Here is a 22,412-nt window from a genome sequence, read left to right as displayed (position 1 = left end):
ATGATTTTGGCGACTCAACTTTTTCAACCTCAATTTTTTCAACTTCTTTGGTTACGCTTTTTTCAACTTCAATGCTTTCAACTTTTTCAGGTTTTTCAATTTCAATTTTTTCAACTACGCTTGAAGATTCAGGTTTTTCAATCTCAATTTTTTCAGGTTTTTCTGAGGTTTCAGGCTTTTCGATTTCAATTTCAATTTTTTCAACGGTTTCAACTTTAGGAGATTGAGGTTTTTCAGTGGATTCAATATTTTCAACATTTTCAACGGTTTCAACAGTTTCAACAGTTCCAACAGTTTCGACAGTTTCAACATTTTCAGAGTCAGTGGGTTCAACTTGAAGAGTTTCAGGTTTGTCTTCAATGACCTGTTCAGCTATTTCATTTTTAGATTTTTTTAATTTTTTATCTTTTTTATTTTTCTTTTCCTTTTTTCTGTCTTTTTTATCTTTGAGATCAGAAGCTCTTTTCTTTGATGGACTAGATCTTGTAATCTTTTTATCAGACTTTTTGGCTTTAGATTTTGGAGTGGATGGGCTATCGCTGCCAGCAGGAGCTTTGGTAACTCTCAATGAACGACGAACAGACATTGTGGAACAGAAAGAATTGGAAAAGTAATTAGATGGGATAAAGTAATTAGTAATTAGAAACAATAGAAAATCTGCAAAGATAAAAGGATATATAATGCTATAGAAAAGAAAAAAAAGTGGGAGATCAAAGTAGATAAAGAAGGAAAACAGAAAAGTGGAAAATGGAAATTTGAAAATGAAAAACAATCAAAGAAAAGTGAAAAGTGAAAGTGAAAATAGAAAAATTAAATCAGGTCCAATTGACTTTTCCTCTGTTTTTCTCTGTGGATTTTTGGTTTTTGCAAGAAAATTTTTTCTCACAGCCTGAAAATTTTCAAAGAAAAAAAAAGATTTCTTCGCACTATTCACGCTCCGTGAACAGCGCGTCGGAAAAGACGCCGCTGAAAAAGTACGGCTCCGGTAGAAACAGCGTCGCTGACGACAGAGGCAGCAGCTGCCGTCCGGAAAAATGCGTGAGAAAAGTGCTGGAAGAGCTCTGGCGCAGTTTCATCGGGAGAAGAAGAAGCTGTTTTGAAAATCCTGTTGATTAGTAATTCGCAGCAGAAAACCAGACAAAACAGCGAAAGAAAGCCCTAGCTGTGGAATTTGCCATTCAAGGTGATTCAGCATCAGCTTATCAACCGATTGTCGGTGCAGTTCCAACCTGACCCACTGTGCCCAAGCCGGACCACATGATACAAGAGCTACCTAAATGGCACTGCGCATACACCGACATGCACCTAATGTCTCAATTAGGCAACACCATATCATTTGAATCAGAATAAAGAATCTTTGATTCAATAAACTTAGACACTAGTTTTAAATACATTTATGGTAAATCCGGAAGATATTCATAATGTTTGTTGATATTACTAACTTTATGCTTTGCATTACTTTTTTCCTTGAGTTATGCTGAATCTTACCACTATGAAAGACCAATTCAGCAGCAAATCCATTTATTCGAACTTCGAGTGGTTCTGCATAATCTTGCATCTAAGTGTTTCTTTATTAGGAATTCCGGGATAATAATCAGCTATTCTGGTCTTTTTCGGCCTCTTCAGGTGACCGGCTCGGCCACTTTCGGTGTGGTCGAAATTGTGACTATCTACTTTTCTCAATAATCTCGATAATCCATTTAAGAGCCCAATATAAATACACAGATTTTTGTTCGATTGCAAATGCTTTTTCTGTTGGCATTGATCTTAGAAACTGTCTGGAAATGAAGTATTTCACATTATCAAATGGCGTTAGGATTCCTGCAATAGCTTTTGGCAGTGGAACCAAATGGCAAATTATCAAAAAGAAAGGCAACGTCGACCCCAACCTGGTTGATCACAGTATTTTACTTGATCCTTTGATTCAATCCTTAATCTCTGCTGTTGATCTTGGATTTGAACACATAGATACTGCTGAGGTCTACACAACTCACAACGAAGTTCGTCTGGCCATAGCTTTGTCAAAATCAAAACGAGAAGATCTATTTATCTGCGACAAGTACTTTTCTGGCTTTCGTGATATTTATGCTGTTTCCAAGGGTCCATACGAGGCCTGCACAAAGGCTTTGAAAGAACTAGACGTCGACTATATCGACTTGTATTTGATTCATTCCTCAAGGGTAATTCCCGAGTATTGCCATGGCTTGACGTTGGAAACAGCATGGAAGGAGATGGAACAATTGTATATTGAAGGTAAAGTTAGAGCAATTGGTGTCAGCAGTTGGTCAAAAGAACATCTAACTCGCATCTTTAAAACTGCAAAGATTAAGCCAATGGTTAACCAAATAGAATTTCATCCTTATTTGCAAAATCAATCTCCTGGAATAATCGCCTTTTGTAAAGAAAACAATATCTTAATTGAAGCCTTTACCCCATTGGCTAGAAACCATATTGGTCTTGCTCATTCTATCCTCACTCAATTGTCTGAAAAATACAACAAAACTTATGCTCAAATCATTTTAAGATGGGTCTACCAACAAGGTATTCTACCAATTACAACTTCCTCAAAACCCGAAAGAATTACACAAGCTCTAGAGATTTTCAATTTCGAACTAACTGAAGATGAAATTCTCCAGATTTCAAATGCTGGAAAAAATGAAACTGTAAGATTTTTTTGTCAAGCTGAATATGGTCATTATGATAAATAGTCAAGACACAACTATACAACTATACAACTATACAACTATACAACTATACAACTATACAACTATACAACTATATAGATATGTAATTACATATATCCTTATATACTTTTGTATATATTCTAATTAGATTTTTGTCAAAAAGAAAAAAAAAAGAGAGCTTCTACCTGAAAAGCATGCTAGTTCACTTATACCAAAATTAGAAAAAGTAGATCTTTTAGTAAAACATAAAAGAAGAAATTTTATAATAATAAAAATAAATAAATAAATAAATAAAATACAACAAAAACAACAAAAAATAATAAATTAAATAATAGAATACAGGATTATTACACTGTTAAATTTTAATTGACACAAAATATACATTAGAAAGGAAAATTCGAAGAAAACATCATTGATGGATCTTCTAATTCAGTGTTATCATCTGGAAATAAAATCTTAATCAAGTCCTCACTTAACTCAAGATCATTTGCAAAATTGATATCTCCATATTCTGAATTATTAAAATTCACAAATGGATTCAATTCATTAATATCAGGGTTATGATTTTTTGTAGATGGATTGGATAAACTTGATTCAGATATAGTATCGCTGTTAACAATAAGATTATTAACAATATTTTTATTGTCTCTAACACTGCCAATATTAATATTGCTATTATTAATTTGAATAGAGGGAGAAATGAAAGTAGTTGAATTGAATTTCAGTAAATTTACAGAAGAAATAGAACGGGAACTAGGTGATAATAGCTTACTTTTATCCTTAGTTTCATTGACTTCAAAATCACCAATGCCAAGTATATCTTTATGATTATCATCTATCTTTAAAATCTCAATTAATTCACTTATTTTTTTTAAATCACAATCAAAAATACTATTTCTTTTTTTTTGAATTTGCTCTTTAGTTAATAATTTTCTTAAGTTGAACTCTCCTCCAAACGAATCAGATTCTAAAGCTTTTAAGGCAGTTTCAAGACTGATTCTCCATTTCCAACTAAAATAATAATTATCAGAAGCTTTTTTGAATTTGGTGAAAATGAACTTATTGGTATTTAAGAGAATGTCGAAAAGTTTTTTTAATCTTTTCTGCATCATAACCAACTCCCCTAAAGTATTTTTTGAAGAAAATTCATTTAGATCAACCTTATTTTGATTGATTTCATTTAAAGAGTATTCAAAATCCAAAATCTTAACTAATATACTGAATGCAAATTGAATTGATTGTTCAGCTGCAGAGCAAAGTACCGGTGTTAAAAACCAGCTAAAACTATTGTTTGACCCTAGATACTCTTCTGAATTTAATGACCAAAACTTAATTAAAGAGATAATTTCACTATGTGTAATTACACTATCTTTTAAAAACTCATATGAAGAGGAGGACAGGTAATTTTCAAAATGTAAATATAAACAATATTTTAAATGAAAAATGTAAATTAATCCTCTTAAGTAAAGCTTTAATTCAAGAATTTTAGATATAGCAAGAACATTATTTATAGGTAAACTATTTTCTTCTTTTAAAGATTTGAATCTCTCAATTAAACTCTTTGAATTTTCAAAGTTATCGTTGATATAATTTTCGACTTGTTTGATTTTAAAATATAATAAACAAATATCAACACCATTTGGAGCGTTTGAATGAGAGGTTACGACCTTTTTTCCATCAAAATACTTTTTTTTAACTCCAGGTGTTAAGGTCATCTCAATTAAATCAGATAAAACTATATTTAATTCATCTTTTTTAATTAGCCATTGGACAGAAACCTTTTCGATATTTAAATCTGCAGCATTTGAATTTTCAACAAACTTTTCAAAATTAGGTAAGGGGTTGTCATCAAATTGATTGAATAATTTCAAGCGTTCACCAAAGGTAGTAGAATGAATGAAATCTAAATCTTTTAACTCCAACCATAATTTTGACCATAGCCAGCTCAATTTAAATAGGCTAGTTTGTTGGTTTAATAATTGGCCTGGTTTCATAGGGCAAATTGATTCAGCTTGAACTTTTTGAGCCACAATATTTATATTATCATTTAAATTTTCATTGGGTTTGTTGATGTTTTCAAACTCCAAACAAGGTTTATTATAAGTTAAAACATGATAAAATAAAGAAATATCCCTATTTAAGCCAATGGATAAAGCAGTGCTGTTTAATAGAGAATTTAATATATTTGTATCATAGCCTTCTAAACTGTCACACCCTTCTGGAGCAAAAGATTTATATAATCTCATCAATAAGATAATTTGAAAGATTTCTAAAGAAGATTTTTTCAAATAATTATAATTATTTAGAATCAATTTAACAAGGGTTAAAGCGTATTGGTCAATTTCATAAAGCGAATTGTTCTCATTATAAAGATTAGTAAAAAAAGCAGATAAATATGCTAATCTTAAGACTAATAGTAATATAGCAACACTAAAAGAATCTCTTTTGTTTGAATAGTTTAAGAGATTCTTTTTTGGAGAATTATTATAAATATTTATAATTGAAGATCGAAATGATGACTCATCAATAAAGGGAAAAAATGGGTAAACATTTCTGAAAAATATATCAACGTATTCTAAAACGATTTTCTTTTCAGGTAAGAATTGATTGACTATACTTAGAATATCAGTGTCATTTGAGTTTAATTTTGTGCTCGAGGAAGGGTTTAAAGGCAAGTTTGAAGGTAGAGTTAGATGAAAATTGGAAGACAAATTTAAGTTTGTGTTTGCAATGAATTTTTTCCTTTTTATTATATTTGACATTTTCGTGTCTATTTTTGTGTAGCAATTATTGGAGTTATTATTGTTATTATTTGTTGATAATCCTAATTTTGCCTTGAAATAGCTGGAAGCAGTTTTGACTTTTAATACACTTGAATAGAGTAGTCTCAAATAATAATCTCTTTGAATATATATATACCAGTGAAATGGGCCCATTTTAATTATTTTAAAAGATTTTGAATATACTGGCAGGTATTTTTCAAACAAACTAAAAAATTGATTATTAATTGAACTTGTATCATTTTTATGGTTTTTATGATTTTTATGATTTATATTGTTTGTATCATCCTTTTTATTTAAATTTTTGTTTGAAGCATCGGTTGTTGATAATAATTGATTTTCGTTAATTTTATCATTGAACTTTAAATTTGGCATAAAATATCTGAATTTTTTATTTTGCTGATTGTTATTAGAGCCGTTATTGCTATGAATATTAGTATGTTGATTGTTGTTTTTATGGTTATTTTCACCATCAATGCTATTACTATTATGTATATGTGTTATCTGATTTTTGAGATGAGAGTTGATATTATCTTCTATTTTAATTTGATTGGAATGACTTTTTGATAAATCGATCAAGCCAATTGGCTGAGTGGCAGCGAGGAAGTAAGCAGGAGGTTTAGAATCTTTCTGGTTATGGTTCTCTGAATTATGGTAGTAATCATGGTCAGCTTGGTTGCTTGAACTGGAATCATCTAATCTGGTAGCAGCAGCTTTCCTGAAAATGGTATCACCGGTCTGAGCATTGCCATTAAAGTTATTATTATTGTTTGCAAGAAGATTGCTGTTGGTAGCAGTTTCAACCTTTTTGGTGTCCAAAATCCAAGTTGGCTCTTGATAGATACAGATGGTGTTGTTTTTGATGCACAAACTGCACGAGGGTCTTTGCCTATCACACTGTAAGACAATTGACAAAAAAAAGTTAAATAGAATTATACAAGGTTTCGAAACTTGGTTAGTACAAAATGGGGTAAACAAAATCAAGCAATATAATAATATCATCTAACATACTTTTCTCTTCTTTTTTCGACAATTGGAACATGCAGAAGTGTTTCTTCTTCTCTTTTTGACAGGAGGAAGATGTGGAGCCTTAGAATCTAGTTGGTTCATTTTAGTATTCAGTCTGGAAGTTATGAGCAAAAGTAGAATGACATTTTGAAGCAAACAAACAGAAATAACAAAATCTATTAAATTAACAGAAGTAAAAAGATATAAAATACAAAAAAAAGAGATGATATGAGGCGGCAATAGTCCCAAAATAGAAATCGCTAAATGTCACCCTATCCGCATTGGGAACTATATCCACAGAACCGTGGAAGACCGTGGTTCGAGTTCCACGGGAAAACCTTTTTTTCTTTTTTTCTTTTTTCAGCAGCAGCAAAAGCAGCAAAAGCAGCAAAAGCAAAAACAGCACGACTCTAGTTGAAGCCATTGAAACCCGACAAAAGAAAGAACTTGTGGTAGTCCTTTTTATGAATGTTGTTAGCCCACTCCCATGTACTTGTCAATCTCCCGTCGATACAACTTCCAGCATTGAACCAATCATCGCCTCCACTTCCATTAAATGCTTCGGTGAAGAAACTCGAGCAAATCTGTAGTTGTAAATTGGAAAACCCCCCATATTGTTCTTCGATCATTTGGGTAAGAAACTTGTCCTTTTTAAATATTTCTTCGTTTTTATCACTTTCAAGTTTTAGCAATGTGTTGTCTATTGGAGAGATAATCTTGGGAACTTGCAAATACTTATCCAAAAAGAATAGTGCGTTGGGAACTGTGGTATCTCCAAGATGAATATATGACGACCCAATCCAAAATCCCGATTTTTGTTTAACTTCGTTTAATATTTGGTACATTTTTCGATGGACAGATGGGCAGCTTTTAACTCTATTTAATCCCTGGCCCGTTGAAACCAATTTGTAGATAACTTGATCATTAAACAAATCATCATCGGCTAATGACCACAATTGAAACATTTCCTTTTGGACTACTGACCAAAGATTTAGTGATTGTAACACATAGTCATATTGTTTAGTGTGATCGTGAGATAATCTTGAGTTTTTCCTGCCTGCTCTAATAGTTAATGAATATTTGCCAACTATTTTTTCATTGACTGGAACTTTAGAATCAAATTTTTTTAATCTTTTAATCATTCTATCAATTGGTTTTCTATTAGAATTAATATAAGTATGGTAGTCACCAATTGAATAGATAGCTTGTTTAATTTCTTCTTTGTTGAAGCCATTTCCATTAGAATACGTTGAAGCTATTTTTTCAATAGAATATTCTTTAATTTTAATTTCTTTTTGGATTTCTCTTCTTGATTTATTAATAGGAGAAATTTCACTAACAGCATTTAATAACAAAGGGTTATCAAACATTTCCAAAATTTTTTTATCTTCTCTTGAATTCAAATAGTTATAAATTGTTGTAATTGGTTTATAAAAATCAAATTCCAACAAATTTTTCACATCTGGTAATCTTGAATCCATTATAATATAGCATAGCTTTCCAAAATTGTCATTAAATCTATTGGGATTCATAATTTTATATCTTCTACCGATTTCAAAAATATTTTTGAACCAATCTTCATTGTCTTTGAAATTTTTATCCAAGATTAATTCGGAACCAATTTTAAAATTTTTTGAGATAACCAAACCACAGAGAATGGAACACAATTCTTTTAAAGTTGCAACAATTTTTTTAGTTTTAGATCCATAACTGAAAATATCAATCTTATCAGTATATTCAGAGACTGTCAAAGCGGCATTTAGTAACCTGAATAGTTCTCTTTCTTTGTGGTTTAATCTTAAAGGGATATATTTTGATTGAATTTTGATTTGTTTCAATAGCAATAAACCAATTGATTCATTGTCATTCAAATTGAATGGTTGAGCTAATTTAGCTAATTCCTCTTGACTATATTCATATTCGTCTTCGTTTTGGTTTTTGTTACCATCAGCGATATTATTTCCAGTCTTCTGATCTTTTTTGCCAATCAAACCATTAGTAGTTTTGGTGTTATCATTTTTGAGAATCGTAATATTATGCAATCCTCGTTTTCCTGAGTTATGGATCAATTTAAAACAAATTCGGCAAAAGTCTTCATCACATTCTTTGCAATGAACTTCAATTGGCATATCAGTGCACTCCACACAGTTTTCGCTATTATGCTCAACGGTGCCATTGTTGATGTTGGTGTTATTTCTAAAGTTGTTCAAATCGCTGTTGTCAAATTCGTTGGAGACATCATCGATTTTGTTCAATGGATCGTCTTTATCAGACAAGTACAAATCCACATCGTCATTTTCCAATATATCAGTGAGATTAGGCTGAGCAATTTCCTGCTTTGAATCTGGGCCAGAGCTCATCGTCATATTATCTTGCAACACCACCCACAACACTCACAAATAAAAGCAGATAATACCACAGGAACAACGATACTAAAAGGATGCTTTGCTTGCTCAACATGGACAGAAAGAAGCTCTGAAGGAAAATTCACCAAAGGTTGCAGCAAAAAAAAAGGAAATCCGCCCTTTTTGTGCGCGGATGTATCCGGATCTGGATCCCACAGCTCTATCCTGCCACGGATGCGGATAGAGCAACGGACAGGGTAACGTGTAAAATATTCGCTGCTCATTTTCTGAGAGAAGTCTAATCTTGCTTCCAGGTTTTAAAGCACACTTAACGAGATGTTCACCTTCAAGACTATTGTTCCTCCAGGAAAGTCGCTGAAGTCCAAGATCAGGTCGTGCTTGATAACTTTTCATTCGGAGTCTGATCCAGATGCCTCGTTGAATATCTTGTGTGATCCTGGGTGGGATTGCAAGACTGATTTGACGTACTTGGAAGACATTTTACCATCCATAAACGTAATCTTGCTAAGTCATCCTACTTTTCAATGTATTGGGGCCTATGCGATATTGTATAAGAATAATTCTCTGCTTTCAAGGATTCCTGTTTATTCTACTTTTCCTATTTCCACCATTGGCAGAGTTGAGACCATTGAGAGGTACAGATCTGCCGGGCTTGTTGGTCCAATTTTTGGTGCACCATTGGAGATTAATGATATTGAGACATCCTTTGATTCAATTTTGCTTTTAAAGCATCACCAGTCGATTAATTTGAATATCAACAATTTCACCATAGTATTAACGCCTTTAAATGCCGGCCATACGCTTGGTGGGATAAACTGGTTGTTAAATTATAGTGGGGAAAAATATATATATGCCCCCGAATGGAATCATTCAAGGGACAGTTATTTGGAAGGAGCCAATTTAATCTCTCAAGAGAATCTTTTCAAGCCCTCTGTTTTCATAACCAGCACCAATGTTGGGAGTTCGTTGTCATATAAAAAAAGAGTGAACAAATTTTTAGAATTAATTGATGCAACACTACATAATGGTGGATCGGCAATTCTACCTGTTTCATTAGGCTCGAGATTGTTAGAGTTGGTTCATATAGTGGATGTTCATTTAAGATCATTGCCATTTATACCAGTATTGTTAATATCCAAGACTGGAACAAGAGCACTTACATATGCGGGAAAAATGTTGGAATGGATGTCTCCATCTGTTATAAAAGAATGGACCACTAATAATGGGAATAACAGTGGCGGTAACAACGGTGGCAATGGGAACAATAATAACAGCAACAGCAACAGTGGAAACAACAAAAACTCTGTGCCCTTTGATGCATCAAGAGTGGAACTAGCAGATGCTGTTGAATTACCTAAATATATTGGACCAAAAGTTGTATTTTGCGTCGGGCAAGATATTGAAGTTGGATCCGAGAGTCATTCTGCTTTTATACAATTATGTAATGATCATAGGACTACGATAATATTGACGGAAAGACCACAAAGAAACACGTTAGGATATGATTTATATAGTAAATGGGAGTTATTGTGTAAGCAGAAAAATGATGGGAAAGTTATTGATGGAATACCTGTGCCATATGAGAGTTCCTTTAAAACGTTACAAGTTGTTGAAGAAAAATTGAATGGGAATGAATTGAAGAATTATTTTGAGATTTTAAATAGTAGAAGAAAAGCCGAGGTAGAGATGAAGGAAAAAGAAGAGATGGAAAGAAAGAGTAAGAGTAAAAGTAAGAGTAGGAGTAAAATGAAGAGAAAGAGCGGTAGTATTAGTAAAGAGGATGGTGATAATACTAATGGTGATAATGATATTGATGAAGATGAAGATGAAGATGATGACGATGACGATAATGATAAGGATGGCATTGGAGAGGATAAGAAAAGAGGGAAAATCAAGATTCGATTGAATGAGGAGAACGATGAATCGTCTAGTGAAGAAGAAAGCGAGAGCGATAGTGATAGTGAATTTGAAAGTGATTATGAATTTGATAGATTTAATAATTTTGAGAATAACAAGACGGAGACGGATAAAGAGAGAATAAGGGTAAAGAAGAGTAAGAAAGAGAAAATGCTTGAAAAAGAGAGAAATAAGATGTTGATTGATCGAAATGTATTAAGAATTGTAAGTAGTAGAAAAAAAGTGTTTCCATTTGAGATTGAAAAAATGAAGTATGATGACTATGGAGAGATATTTAATTTGGACGAGATTGTGAAAAAAGATGCGAACAATGGAAATAGTGGATTGAATGGAAATGCTATTTTTAAGGGAGTAGTTAATGATAAGAGTGGTAAAAATGGAAGAAACCATGATGATGGTGGTAATAAGATGAATGAGAAAAACAGTAATAAGTCTAGTAATATTAATGGTAATATTAGTAGTAATTCTAATAATTCTAATAATAATTCTAATAACAACAATTCTAATAATTCTAATTCTAATTCTAACAGTAATAATCATAATCATAGTCATAATCATAACCATAATTATAATTACAATCATAATAATGATAATGAGGGAGATGAGATGATTGAATTTGATAGTGAATTTGAACCTAAGAAGCAGATCTTGAATCGAGTTGGGATAATTGCTAGATGTGGGCTAACATTTATTGATTTATCGGGGCATGTTGATTTAAGGTCGCTACGGGTTATATTACAAAATATTAAACCAAAGAAGATAATATTAATGAAAGATTTAACATATGAGAGAAATGACGAGCTAGTGAAGAACACATTGATTAGTATTAACAAAAGTAGTCAAGTGTTTGGAATGAATGATAAGGAAGATAAAGACAGTAAGGATGGCAAGGATAAGGAAGATAGGAGAAAGACATTTGAAGTTATTGAAAGCTTTGACAATACGGATATTAGTATTGACAAGATCTTTAATAATTTTGAAGTTAAATTGGACGATGAGTTGATCAAGAAATTAAAGTGGCAAAAGATCACTGGTGGGGTATCTATAGCACATTTGTATGGGCAAGTTTCTGATAAGCCAGAAGACGAGAGTGCTAGTCGACAATTGAGCAAGAATAGAGATAAATCAGTGAAACGAATTGAGTTGAAAAATGTGAACTCGAGCTCGTTGCTAGAATTGAGTAATATCAAGAACAACCCATTAGCAATTGGAGACATCAAGTTGAGTGAGTTGAAGAAAATACTCATTGAAAAATACGAAAGCTTGAACTATAAGATCGAGTTCAAAGGCGAAGGAGTGTTGGTGATCAACGAGAACGTAAGCATCAAGAAGTTTAGCGAAGGAGATGTGGTTATCGATGGGAGACCCAACAAATTGTACTATGAGGTGCGAGAGATTGTTTGTGGGCTACTCGCATATGTATGAATATATAATTAGCATTACCATTGCCATTACAATTTCCATTACAATTTCCACCAATAGTATCAAATTGTCTACAAAATTGAGACATAATTTTACCGCCAACACACCGAGGCTCAAAAAAAGAGAAACTCAAAATCAGTTGGTATGCTTATATAATCACACCTGCTGTTAAGTAATCAACATTGCCGAAAGACAACAAAGCAGGCGCGCTGGTCTAAGAGCATTGAATGACCGCGCCCGGTCCGGCCGCTGTAGCACGCATTGCTCTGCAGAAGCGCCGGGCCCACGCGGCGAACGCCCGCGAATTGGGGTCCAAACGGGAGGCTGCAGCGGGCGCGTGGCCGTTTTCTCCACACACCAAGCGTTTCTTTTTGGGGAATGCAGGCGAGCAGCGCGCTGCTTCTGGTGTGAAGGTCTTCTCCGGCGGCGGTGCTGCTGCTTCTGGGTTGCTTCTGGGTTGCTCCTGCGTTGGATGGTGCTGGTGCTGACGGTGAGGCCATGGTGGTGTGAAACACAGCAGCGTCGGCGAAAAGCGCAGCGCCAAAAGCGTCAGCAGAAGAGACTGAAAGACGGCTGTTGGATGCTGCAACAACCGCATAAACTGCATATTCCGCAGGTCAGGCACGGCCCGCAGTGCAGCGCTTGCCGTTGCAACTTTATTTCCTGCCATCTGACAAAAAAGAAAAAGCAGAAAAAATTAAAAGGTAAAATTCCCTTTGTTTTTAATGAATTCTTTCGTTATATTTGGTTTTATTCTTTGTTTTTTTTTTGTTCTTTTGTCTTATTATATCGTTGTATCTCATCATCTCAATATTATTTCTGATTTATTTCTAAATTCTACCTGTTTTATATCTTATTCCTCTGTTATTGTTTCATCCACTGTCTTATACTGTCTATTAGCTACTTTCCTCCCTTTCTATCTTCCACGATATATGATATGACATTATTCATCCAGTTCTTTTAATCTCAACCAACAATCACCAATAATGCCGTCAAATATCAGCAACAAGTATAATGATATTTTCTTCAATATCAACAACAACAATACCACAGATAACAACAACAGTGTAGACAACAACAACACTACAACTGATGAGGATTTCAGTCTAAACAAAGCCAATCTTTCAAGTCTATTTCTAAACACTTCTCCAACTTCTTCATCAAATAACAACACCAATAACGCCCTGAGCAACAACAATCTCCTTGCTCTCAACAACAATCAAATATTTAAAAGCAATTTGGTATCCTCAAAGGGTGTCAACGCCAAAAATATAAATCAATTTAAACAAAATTCCTTCAAATTGAAAAGAACTAAATCTCTAGGCATTTTAGATGGTTTTATCCAAAACGAAAATCACAGCAATAATCCCAATAACAATAACAATACCACTAATATCAGTAATAATTCCAATAACATATCCAATAATATTCCCAATAATATTGAGAAAAGTAAAGACAAAATAAACATAAACAACTTCAATAACATATATAACCCCACAAATATCGTATACAACAACAATAGAATTAATACTATAAATCTCAACAACAACAATATTATTTTAAATACTAACAGAAGATACATCCACAACAGTGTAATAAACCTACTGTCTTTACACCCTTTAAAACCAACAAACCCTCCTCCTGCACCTGTCCCTTCTTCTTCTTCCTCCTCTTCTGCCTCTGCCTCTGCCTCTGCCTCTGCCTCAACTTCAACATCAGCTTCGACCTCAACCTCGACCTCCCAAAATACGACTTCCTCTCCATCTTCTTTATCAATCAACAAGCTAAATAAATCCTTATCCAAAAAATTCAACAAATCATCCAGCTCTAGCATCAACAACAATATTAATATTTTAAACAACAACAATAACATCAATGACAACTTTATGGCAATAGATTTTCAACCCCAGGATGACAACGCTTTAATCCATAACCCCAAAAACAGAGTAGACTACTTCTCCCACAATTGGAACGTCTCCGATATACTAAAATCTTGGAGATACATTGTCTATAAGACTAGGAGAAATATAGCTCATGCTTCAAGACTAGAAAATGCAACTTGGAGAACTTGGGCCCAAGCAAAATATAATCTCAAAACCGTATCCCCAGAATCGATCAATTGGGATAAAGAATTTGATGTCACTTGGTTATATGGTCCTCTTTACAATGATTCTGATGATTCCCCCTTCTTGTACTCTTCATCTCCAATCAATTTAATCAATAAACATAGCGACAACCAAAATGAAAACTCTAACTCAAACGATAACCAAAGACAAAGCCAAAGCCAAAGTCAATTAAACTCAACGCTAACTCACAATACATCCTTTATAAAACCAATCCTAAAACAAAGAAAAATATCAGATAAAATCCTTTCTCACACAACTCTATTCAAATTATCCTACCAAAAGTTAAGCCAGTCAGTTATCAACAACAACAACCTACTAAACGAAAACAATTACTACTTCAATAACCAATATCCAAATAATCTTGATTTGACCAACAATACAGCCTCAAATCATACTTTAAACCACACAAATATATCCCAACTAAACTCCTCTCTTTTAGATGACCTGTTAATGTTTAACAACCTAACCCTATCAAATACCGCCATTAACACCACCTTCCACAACTTCTCATCTCAACGTCCTCCAATAGCAAAATTATCCCAGGTTCACCAATCTCCTCCAAAATATGATCCTGATTACAATTCAATCACAAGAAAACTTAATTCCCAATACAACTTTAAGAAAAATCCTTCTCAGAGACAATCCAAACTTAACGCTATCAATAATAACGTCAATATGAATAACACCAACAAAAACATTGTTCCTTATAATCCCTTTCTTTTAAGTCACTCTTCTTCTTCTTCTTCTGCTTCCTCTCCTTCTTCTCACCTATCTCTTTTGATGCCTCAAACCGATCCCTTGAACTTGAATGTTAATTTGAATGTTAATTTAAACTTAAATGTTAATTTGAATCTAAACAACAACATCCCCAATAAAAACAATCTAATTAAAGATGATTCTTCACCTACAACTATTAACTATAATAACGCCGATAGTAATACAACTATCAATAATATCTCATTGGCTTCAAATAATACCAATAATAGTAATATTAATAATAATTTGAATTTGAATCCTGCCACTAGCTTTGCAACTTTGAACAACTCTCATTCTCAAATCATGTCTCAATTTGATGATTCTTTCTCAATGAAATCAAATCCAAAGACTTTGACCTTTTCAAATGCCGAAAATGTTTATAATCCAATTGTTAATAATATTGATATCAATAACAATGATAGCGAAATTGCTCCTGAAGTAAACATAATTGACAATGACATCTCAAGTTTAATTGATAACAAATCAATCAATTCTAATAACAATTCTATTTACAATCCTAGTATCAATAACGACTCGTCAATTGCTCAGCCAATGAATACTACATCGAGTTACACTTCAAATAACAATAGTGATATTGCTAGCAAAAATAACAATTTATCTGTTTGTGATCATATATCCTCAAAGAAATCAAATTTAAGTGTAAATTTAAGCAATATCAATAGCGTTTCTTCAAGCAAAAAGGATTCTCGTCGTATTCATTTCTCTGAGACTGTTGATCAATGTATCGCTGTTATTTCCGGCTCGGATTCGGAATCTGAAATTACTGAATCTGATTGTTCAGATTCAGAATTTGATGATTCTAATTTAAACTTGGATTTAATGAAGGAAAAATCCAATACCGAATCAGAATCAGAATCAGAATCAGATCACGATCCAAAATCGGAATCAGATCATGATCCAAAGTCAGAATCAGATCGTTCTTTGCCTGTTGTTAACTCACAAACCCCAAATTATAATTCGCCAATTAAAGCATCTTCAATATCTAGTTTTCGTAATAAGTTTTATATTAGTGAATCTGAAGATTCAGAGGAAGGTTCCAGTGATAGAGCTACTGGAAATCAAAGTCATAACTCTAAAAATTCGTTCAACTCTGTTAACTTTAACAATGATAGTATTAACAACAAAAAGAAAACAATAAACGGGAATACTTATGATGGTAATAAGGAAAACAAAGATAGTGAAGATGATGATGAGAATGACGACGATGACGACGATGATGGAGGCTTTTTTATTCATTTCAAACCTGTTATTAAACGAGATATCTCAGCTTCTAAATCAAATAGCTCTCCTAACCCCCCCTTAAGTTTGACTTTGAATTCAAATTCTGGTAAAAATCTTAAAAAAACCAAAAAAATCCACAGGAAAAAGAAGAGAAAAGTGAAAAAACCCAAAAAAATGATCAAAATTTTACCTTCAACAAATATTATTTTTGAAAAGGAAGAAGAAGATTTTGGCTATTATGATTATTATGATTATGATTATGATTACTATGATGAAAAATCAGACAGCGATGACAGTAATGATAATTATCTTGGGTTCTCTCAGAATGAATTTGCTCAAATGAAACCTCTTCCTCAATTATTAAACCGATCTGAAGTTAGTTTGGAAAACAATTCATATTTCTTGTCAAATAACGTTAAATTTAATGGTAGTAATAATTTTGGATTTGGTTTGTTGAAAGACCTGAAATTCAATGAAGCTGATACTGCTGATATTACAGATTTACCTGAAAATGTTCTTAATAATTTAAAAAGTGAAAATTTGATCAAGACTGATGGTAGTAATAACAATCTTACAAATGAAAATGGTAATAATAATGGTGTTGATAATACTATTAAAGCTAATAACACTAGCAGTATCAGTAGTAACAATCTTAGCTCCAACTTCCAAACAGAAAATCCTACTTCTTTTCCGATTATGAAAGATTTAGTTGATCTGGAGAAACTTGATAAGGCTAAAAAACCCGATAGGCCTTCAATGAAGAGAAACAACTCGACATTTCTTTTTGATGATTCGGATGATGATTCAGAAGATTTTTCCGATTATAAAGGATCAGAATCCGAATATGATTCACACTCTAATAGTAATAGTAATAGCAATAGTAATTATAATAATGATAATATCCCACTTGTTTTGAAATCTGATTATTCGTTAAATCACAATTATAATAATTTAAATGGGAAATTTGATTTTAAAAGTTTCAATATCAGTAATTCTGATAACGAATTGAATAGTAAAATTTGCAATGGTGAAAATAAAATCAGTCCAAAAAATGATTTTAATGATTTTGATTGTTTGAGTAGTGAGAGCAAGATAGATTCTGATCCAAGTTTAAATTTCGGATCTACTAATACTAATAATGAGTCTAAGGATTTAAGTAAAAATGGAATTTTTGGTGAAGAAATACATTGTTTTAAAGAGTCATCAATAAAGCCAGCCGAAAAAGCTAAGAGCAACGTGAAACCTGTGATTAATTCAAGTAAATTTCAGTTTGGAGACACCAATTCTGATAACAGTGATGATGAAGATGAAGATGAGGAGGGAGATTCATATTCTATGAATCTGGAGCAATTTAACAATATTTCTAGAACGTTTCAAAATAGGAAAAATTCTGGATCATCTAGTTTCAATTGTTCTTATGGGAATACATTAACGAGAATTACATCTGGACCAAGCAGCAGCTCAATCATTATTTCTGGTGTTTCAGCCACTGGGTTTATATCCAATCCAGCCCCTGATTCTCAAAAGATTTCTAAAAATGAAAGGATCAATGGACTCAGAAAAGAGTTGAGTAATATTCATCTAAGACAAGATTCCACATCATCTATTTCCAATTCTATAAATAATCCACCAATAAGACCTCATACCAACTTGGTTAATTCTATTGCAAACAACATATTTAGTTGGAATCGACCTGATTCCAAATGATTCTTGAGGTTGTCAAGACCACAATTTTCTTTTCAAGTTTTTATTATAATAATGATTTAACAAAAGCATTATGCTGAACAACTTTCCTTATAACGTCTGATCTTCTATTTTTTTTATTTTTTTTTGATAAAACGCCCTCCTATTGTATTTTACATTTCTATTTTATAAGAAAAAAGAAAACCAAATCATTATAATAATAAAAATAACAATTAATTAGAATTTTTAAGTTAAATTAATGATAATTTTGAAACTGAAAGTCTTAAAAAGCATGGTTTTTTCATTATTTTTTCATTATTTTTTCATGATTTCAATTATATTTGTCTTCTATTATACATTATTTATGTTTTCTCACTTTCTTTTATTCCCTTTTTTTACTTTTACTTTTACTTTTACTTTTACTTTTACTTTTTTACTTTTTCACTTTTTTACTTTTTTGTTGTTTTTTTGATTTTATATTATATTATAGTTTTTATTGTTTTATACTTTTTTTTGTTTTATGCTTTAGATTTGTGTTGATCATGTTCATTGTTTCATGTTTTTCAAGTTTCCAAAATTTACAAGTAAAAATGATTAAAGGTCATTACTTCTACTATATTATTACAGATTTTTAACAATGAGTTATAAAATCCCATGATAGCTTTATCCAAGAGCTAATAACTAATAACAAAATTTGGCTATTGATGCCAAAATGATGATTAATGATGACTAAAAGTTTAACGAATTTTAAGATTTTTTTTTTCTACACACAATTTATTTTATTTTGTTTTTCTCGCCTTTTTGAATTTATATAATATAATAAATAACTTGACTTAGTTTGTTGTGTAGTGATGAGCAAATAATAAAGGGCGTACGTATCTTTCTGCTTTTCTTTTTTCAACTGTCCGATGTAGGAAATCGAACCCGTGTCTCTCATTGATCACATGCCAAAACTGCGATTCTCGGATGTGCCGCAATCCATATCGTTGGTCTCAAGACAGAACTGAGATTACCGGACATTTTGCCCTCAAGCGCGATGAGCTGGGTCGAAAATTGAATGCAGCAGAAGTTGGAGTAAATGGTAGAGTAGAAGCTGAAGTAAATGCTGGAGCAGAAGCTGGATGACAGAAGCTGGATGGCCACTACTTTCTTCCTCCAACGATAGCTGTTTGGGTGCTGATTCTGGACTCTCAGTTCACATTCCACTGTGGAAAAGAAACAACCCTTTCTGCCTTCGTTTAGAAATGGTACGAAGATGTCCGATGCAATGCGCTTCTCTGATTGGTCCATAGGCCGCTGCACCTTTTCGAAATGAGGATATTTTGGGCGACTTCGAAATAATCTCCCATAGGCGAAAAAGCACCAGCACAGAAAATCCCAAAGGAAAGCCAGAAGTTAGCAAAACAAGACTTACTTTGATCAGGAAAAGCAGCAGCTATTGCATCGATAGAATATGTTTGAGCTGGTGGTGTGTGTTTCCGGCAGCTGTGGTTTCTGACAAGATAAGCTGACAGTTTAGAGCCGGATTAAGCTTATCGCTTGGTTTGCAACAATCAGTAGAAATCAGAATTACATCAGATCAGTCCAAATTTTCTCCTGGCTTCCCGATTGGACCTCTTGGAAATGTTCGATAAATAGCCAACAAATCACATAACGAATCAGAATGAACACCTACGCACTTATTATTTTGGATCAGCATTTTGTGGGTCAGATATTTTGCTATATAAGTGCTTGTTCCCCCTTCGTTTTTCCTGCTGCTTTCAATCTTTGTTCATTACTTTTTGATTATACTTGTTATATTTAACTGCACTTGACTTCTTAACTGCTTGATCAATTAATTTGATATTTTCACCATTTGAATCTCGATCACATTTAATCCGGTTTCAAATTGCTCTTTAATCTCCTCCGACAAATCTTTCAAGCTGTTTTCCAACTTACTTAAATCTGTTCATAACCCATATAGCTCAAGGAAAACTTCATCTTCTGGCACGGGTACAAATATCCTATTCTATTAATTTACATATCAAGTCTTTTGCACTTCAAACCATTAAATCATTGAATTTTACTCCAAAATGACTGTTCAAACTTTCGAAGCTCCAACTGTTAAAGTTGCCTCAGACAAAGCCGTTTGGTCTCAAGATGTCTTGAAAACAAAATACACTTATGAGAATTCCATTGTTGAAAAGACTCAAGATGGTAAATTTAATGTCAACCCAATTTCAATTGATTACGAATTTAAAGTTGATCTTATCAAACCCAAAACTGGTTTATTATTAGTTGGTCTTGGTGGTAACAATGGTTCAACCTTAGTTTCCGCCATTTTAGCAAACAAACATAATATTTCTTTTGAAACTAAAGAGGGTGTTGTCAAACCAAACTATTACGGTTCTGTCACTCAATCTTCAACTATTAAAATCGGTGTTGATCAAACTGGTAACGACATCTATGCTCCTTTCACTTCATTATTACCAATGGTTAGTCCAAACGATTTGGTTGTCTCTGGTTGGGATATTAACAAGGCTAACTTGAAGGATGCTGCTAAGAGATCGAAAGTTCTAGATGTCACTTTACAACAAAAATTAGCTCCTTATTTAGAAAACATCGTTCCTTTACCTTCGGTTTACTATCCCGATTTCATTGCCTTGAATCAAGTCGAAAGAGCTGACAACATCATCAACAAAGACTCTAATGGCAAGGCTTTATTAAACAGCAAATGGAATGACGTCGAAACTATTAGAAAAAATATTAAAGACTTTAAACAAGAAAATGATTTAGATAAAGTCATCGTTTTATGGACTGCAAACACAGAACGTTATGCTGAAATCATTGAAGGTGTTAATGATACCGCTGAAAATTTAATCAACTCAATCAAATCAAATCATCATGAAGTCTCTCCCTCAACTGTTTTTGCTGTTGCTTGTATTCTTGACAAAGTTCCTTACATCAACGGTTCTCCCCAAAATACTTTTGTTCCTGGTTGTATTGAATTAGCTGAGCAATACAACTCTTTTATCGGTGGTGATGACTTTAAATCTGGTCAAACCAAATTAAAATCTGTTTTAGCTCAGTTTTTAGTTGACGCCGGTATTAGACCAATCTCTGTTGCTTCTTATAACCATTTAGGTAACAACGATGGTTACAACTTGTCTTCACCAATGCAATTTAGATCAAAGGAAATCTCAAAGCAATCCGTCATTGACGATATTATCGAAAGTAATGAGATTCTTTACAATGACAAAGTCGGTAAAACTGTTGATCATTGTATCGTCATCAAATATATTCCAGCTGTTGGTGACTCAAAGGTTGCAATGGACGAGTATTATTCCGAATTAATGTTAGGTGGACACAATAAAATTGCTGTTCATAATGTTTGTGAAGATTCTTTATTGGCTACCCCATTAATTATTGATTTGGTTGTTGTCACTGAATTATTATCCAGAATTTCTTACAAGAGATCTGATTCTAAATCAGGTAACTACGAAGAATTGTATTCAGTTTTATCCTTTTTAAGTTACTGGCTAAAAGCTCCATTGACCAGACCAGGCTTCAGACCAATCAACGGTTTAAACAAACAAAGAACTGCTATTGAAAACTTAATTAGATTATTAGTTGGTTTACCAGCAAATAATGAATTAAGATTCGAAGAAAGATTACTTTAGATCTTCTTGTTGCTCAATCTTAGCCACTATCAACCTATAGCCATGCTATCTCTCTATTAAATTTTCCAATACTACTATGCTTTTAAAATCACATTTATATACTTAAATCAAGTTTTTATCTTCTAAGAACCTCAATAAATATACTTTTAACATCATCCTCAAGCAAAAACCTGCTCGCTTCCACTTTTCGTTTTTGTGTTGCTGCTAATGCTGCTGTCTTATGCATACATATGCGTGTATCATTACATAGACGCGTGGGTTTTTCCTCGATTGTGATTGGATCTGTTAATTTACGAGCTTAACTCTCTTTACGGTCTCTATTTACGGCCCAATTTACGACCTCCTTTTACAATCTCCAGGTTTGCACCTTCCTTGCTTCTCAATTAACTGTTCTTGAATAGCCATGGTTATTTATTGAATCTTTCTCTCGCAGCTGGTTCTTTTGTGATTTATTCTCATCCACCTTATCTACAATTTTCACATTTTCTTTTACAAATCTCCTTTATTCCTTTAACTACAAAGAATTTTATTTCCATATCTCACAACAAGTTATTTGTCTAGAGATTTTCTCGTTTTTTTTTTTTTATTTTGTTTCTTCTCCTGTTTTAAAGTTCAAGTCTGAAGTCAGGAAAGGAAAACTCTGCAAAGATTAATTCCTGTTATAAAGTCTTATTATAATTTCAAAAAAGAAAAAAGAAAAAAAAAATGCTTTACCTGCGTTAACAGTGTTTACGAGAAATTATAATTCTAAAAATATATTAAAATCTTG

The 22,412-nt window shown here is 32.8% G+C and overlaps 6 protein-coding genes across 6 annotated transcripts; 4 read left to right on the top strand and 2 right to left on the bottom strand.

The window, feature by feature from the left end:
- Positions 1-1,724: 1,724 nt before the first annotated feature.
- ASCRUDRAFT_44746 (aldo/keto reductase) lies at positions 1,725-2,783 on the top strand. Its single transcript, XM_020191049.1, has one exon. The coding sequence runs from the start codon at positions 1,785-1,787 to the stop codon at positions 2,706-2,708; it is 924 nt and encodes a 307-aa protein (XP_020048085.1). The 5' UTR covers positions 1,725-1,784; the 3' UTR covers positions 2,709-2,783.
- A 284-nt stretch (positions 2,784-3,067) lies between these two features.
- ASCRUDRAFT_69514 (uncharacterized protein) lies at positions 3,068-6,574 on the bottom strand (the record flags this gene model as incomplete). The annotated part of the gene is made up of 2 exons (XM_020191681.1): positions 3,068-6,361; positions 6,476-6,574. 2 exons carry the CDS (start codon positions 6,572-6,574, stop codon positions 3,068-3,070), a joined length of 3,393 nt encoding a protein of 1,130 aa, XP_020048084.1.
- Positions 6,575-6,882: 308 nt separating this feature from the next.
- On the bottom strand, positions 6,883-8,838 carry ASCRUDRAFT_69513 (uncharacterized protein; the record flags this gene model as incomplete). Its single annotated transcript, XM_020191680.1, has 1 exon — positions 6,883-8,838. The coding sequence occupies one exon, from the start codon at positions 8,836-8,838 to the stop codon at positions 6,883-6,885; it is 1,956 nt and encodes a 651-aa protein (XP_020048083.1).
- A 408-nt stretch (positions 8,839-9,246) lies between these two features.
- CFT2 (cleavage polyadenylation factor subunit CFT2) lies at positions 9,247-12,180 on the top strand (the record flags this gene model as incomplete). Its single annotated transcript, XM_020189637.2, has 4 exons — positions 9,247-10,768; positions 10,901-11,186; positions 11,304-11,600; positions 11,664-12,180. Coding segments are annotated over 4 exons (2,622 nt in total), but the record flags the coding sequence as incomplete, so codon positions are not given.
- A 760-nt stretch (positions 12,181-12,940) lies between these two features.
- Positions 12,941-18,148, top strand: ASCRUDRAFT_75060 (GATA-like domain-containing protein). Its single transcript, XM_020192915.1, has one exon. It carries the CDS (start codon positions 13,164-13,166, stop codon positions 18,006-18,008), a length of 4,845 nt encoding a protein of 1,614 aa, XP_020048081.1. The 5' UTR covers positions 12,941-13,163; the 3' UTR covers positions 18,009-18,148.
- A 1,908-nt stretch (positions 18,149-20,056) lies between these two features.
- Positions 20,057-21,643, top strand: INO1 (inositol-3-phosphate synthase INO1; the record flags this gene model as incomplete). The annotated part of the gene is made up of 1 exon (XM_020190395.1): positions 20,057-21,643. The coding sequence occupies one exon, from the start codon at positions 20,057-20,059 to the stop codon at positions 21,641-21,643; it is 1,587 nt and encodes a 528-aa protein (XP_020048080.1).
- Between the last annotated feature and the right edge of the window lie 769 nt (positions 21,644-22,412).

This window comes from Ascoidea rubescens (genome assembly GCF_001661345.1).
Source record: "Ascoidea rubescens DSM 1968 unplaced genomic scaffold ASCRUscaffold_4, whole genome shotgun sequence".
NCBI classification, from domain to species: domain Eukaryota; kingdom Fungi; phylum Ascomycota; class Saccharomycetes; order Ascoideales; family Ascoideaceae; genus Ascoidea; species Ascoidea rubescens.
Note: the sequence above shows the minus strand (reverse complement) of the source record. Positions and strands in the feature narration are given on the sequence as shown.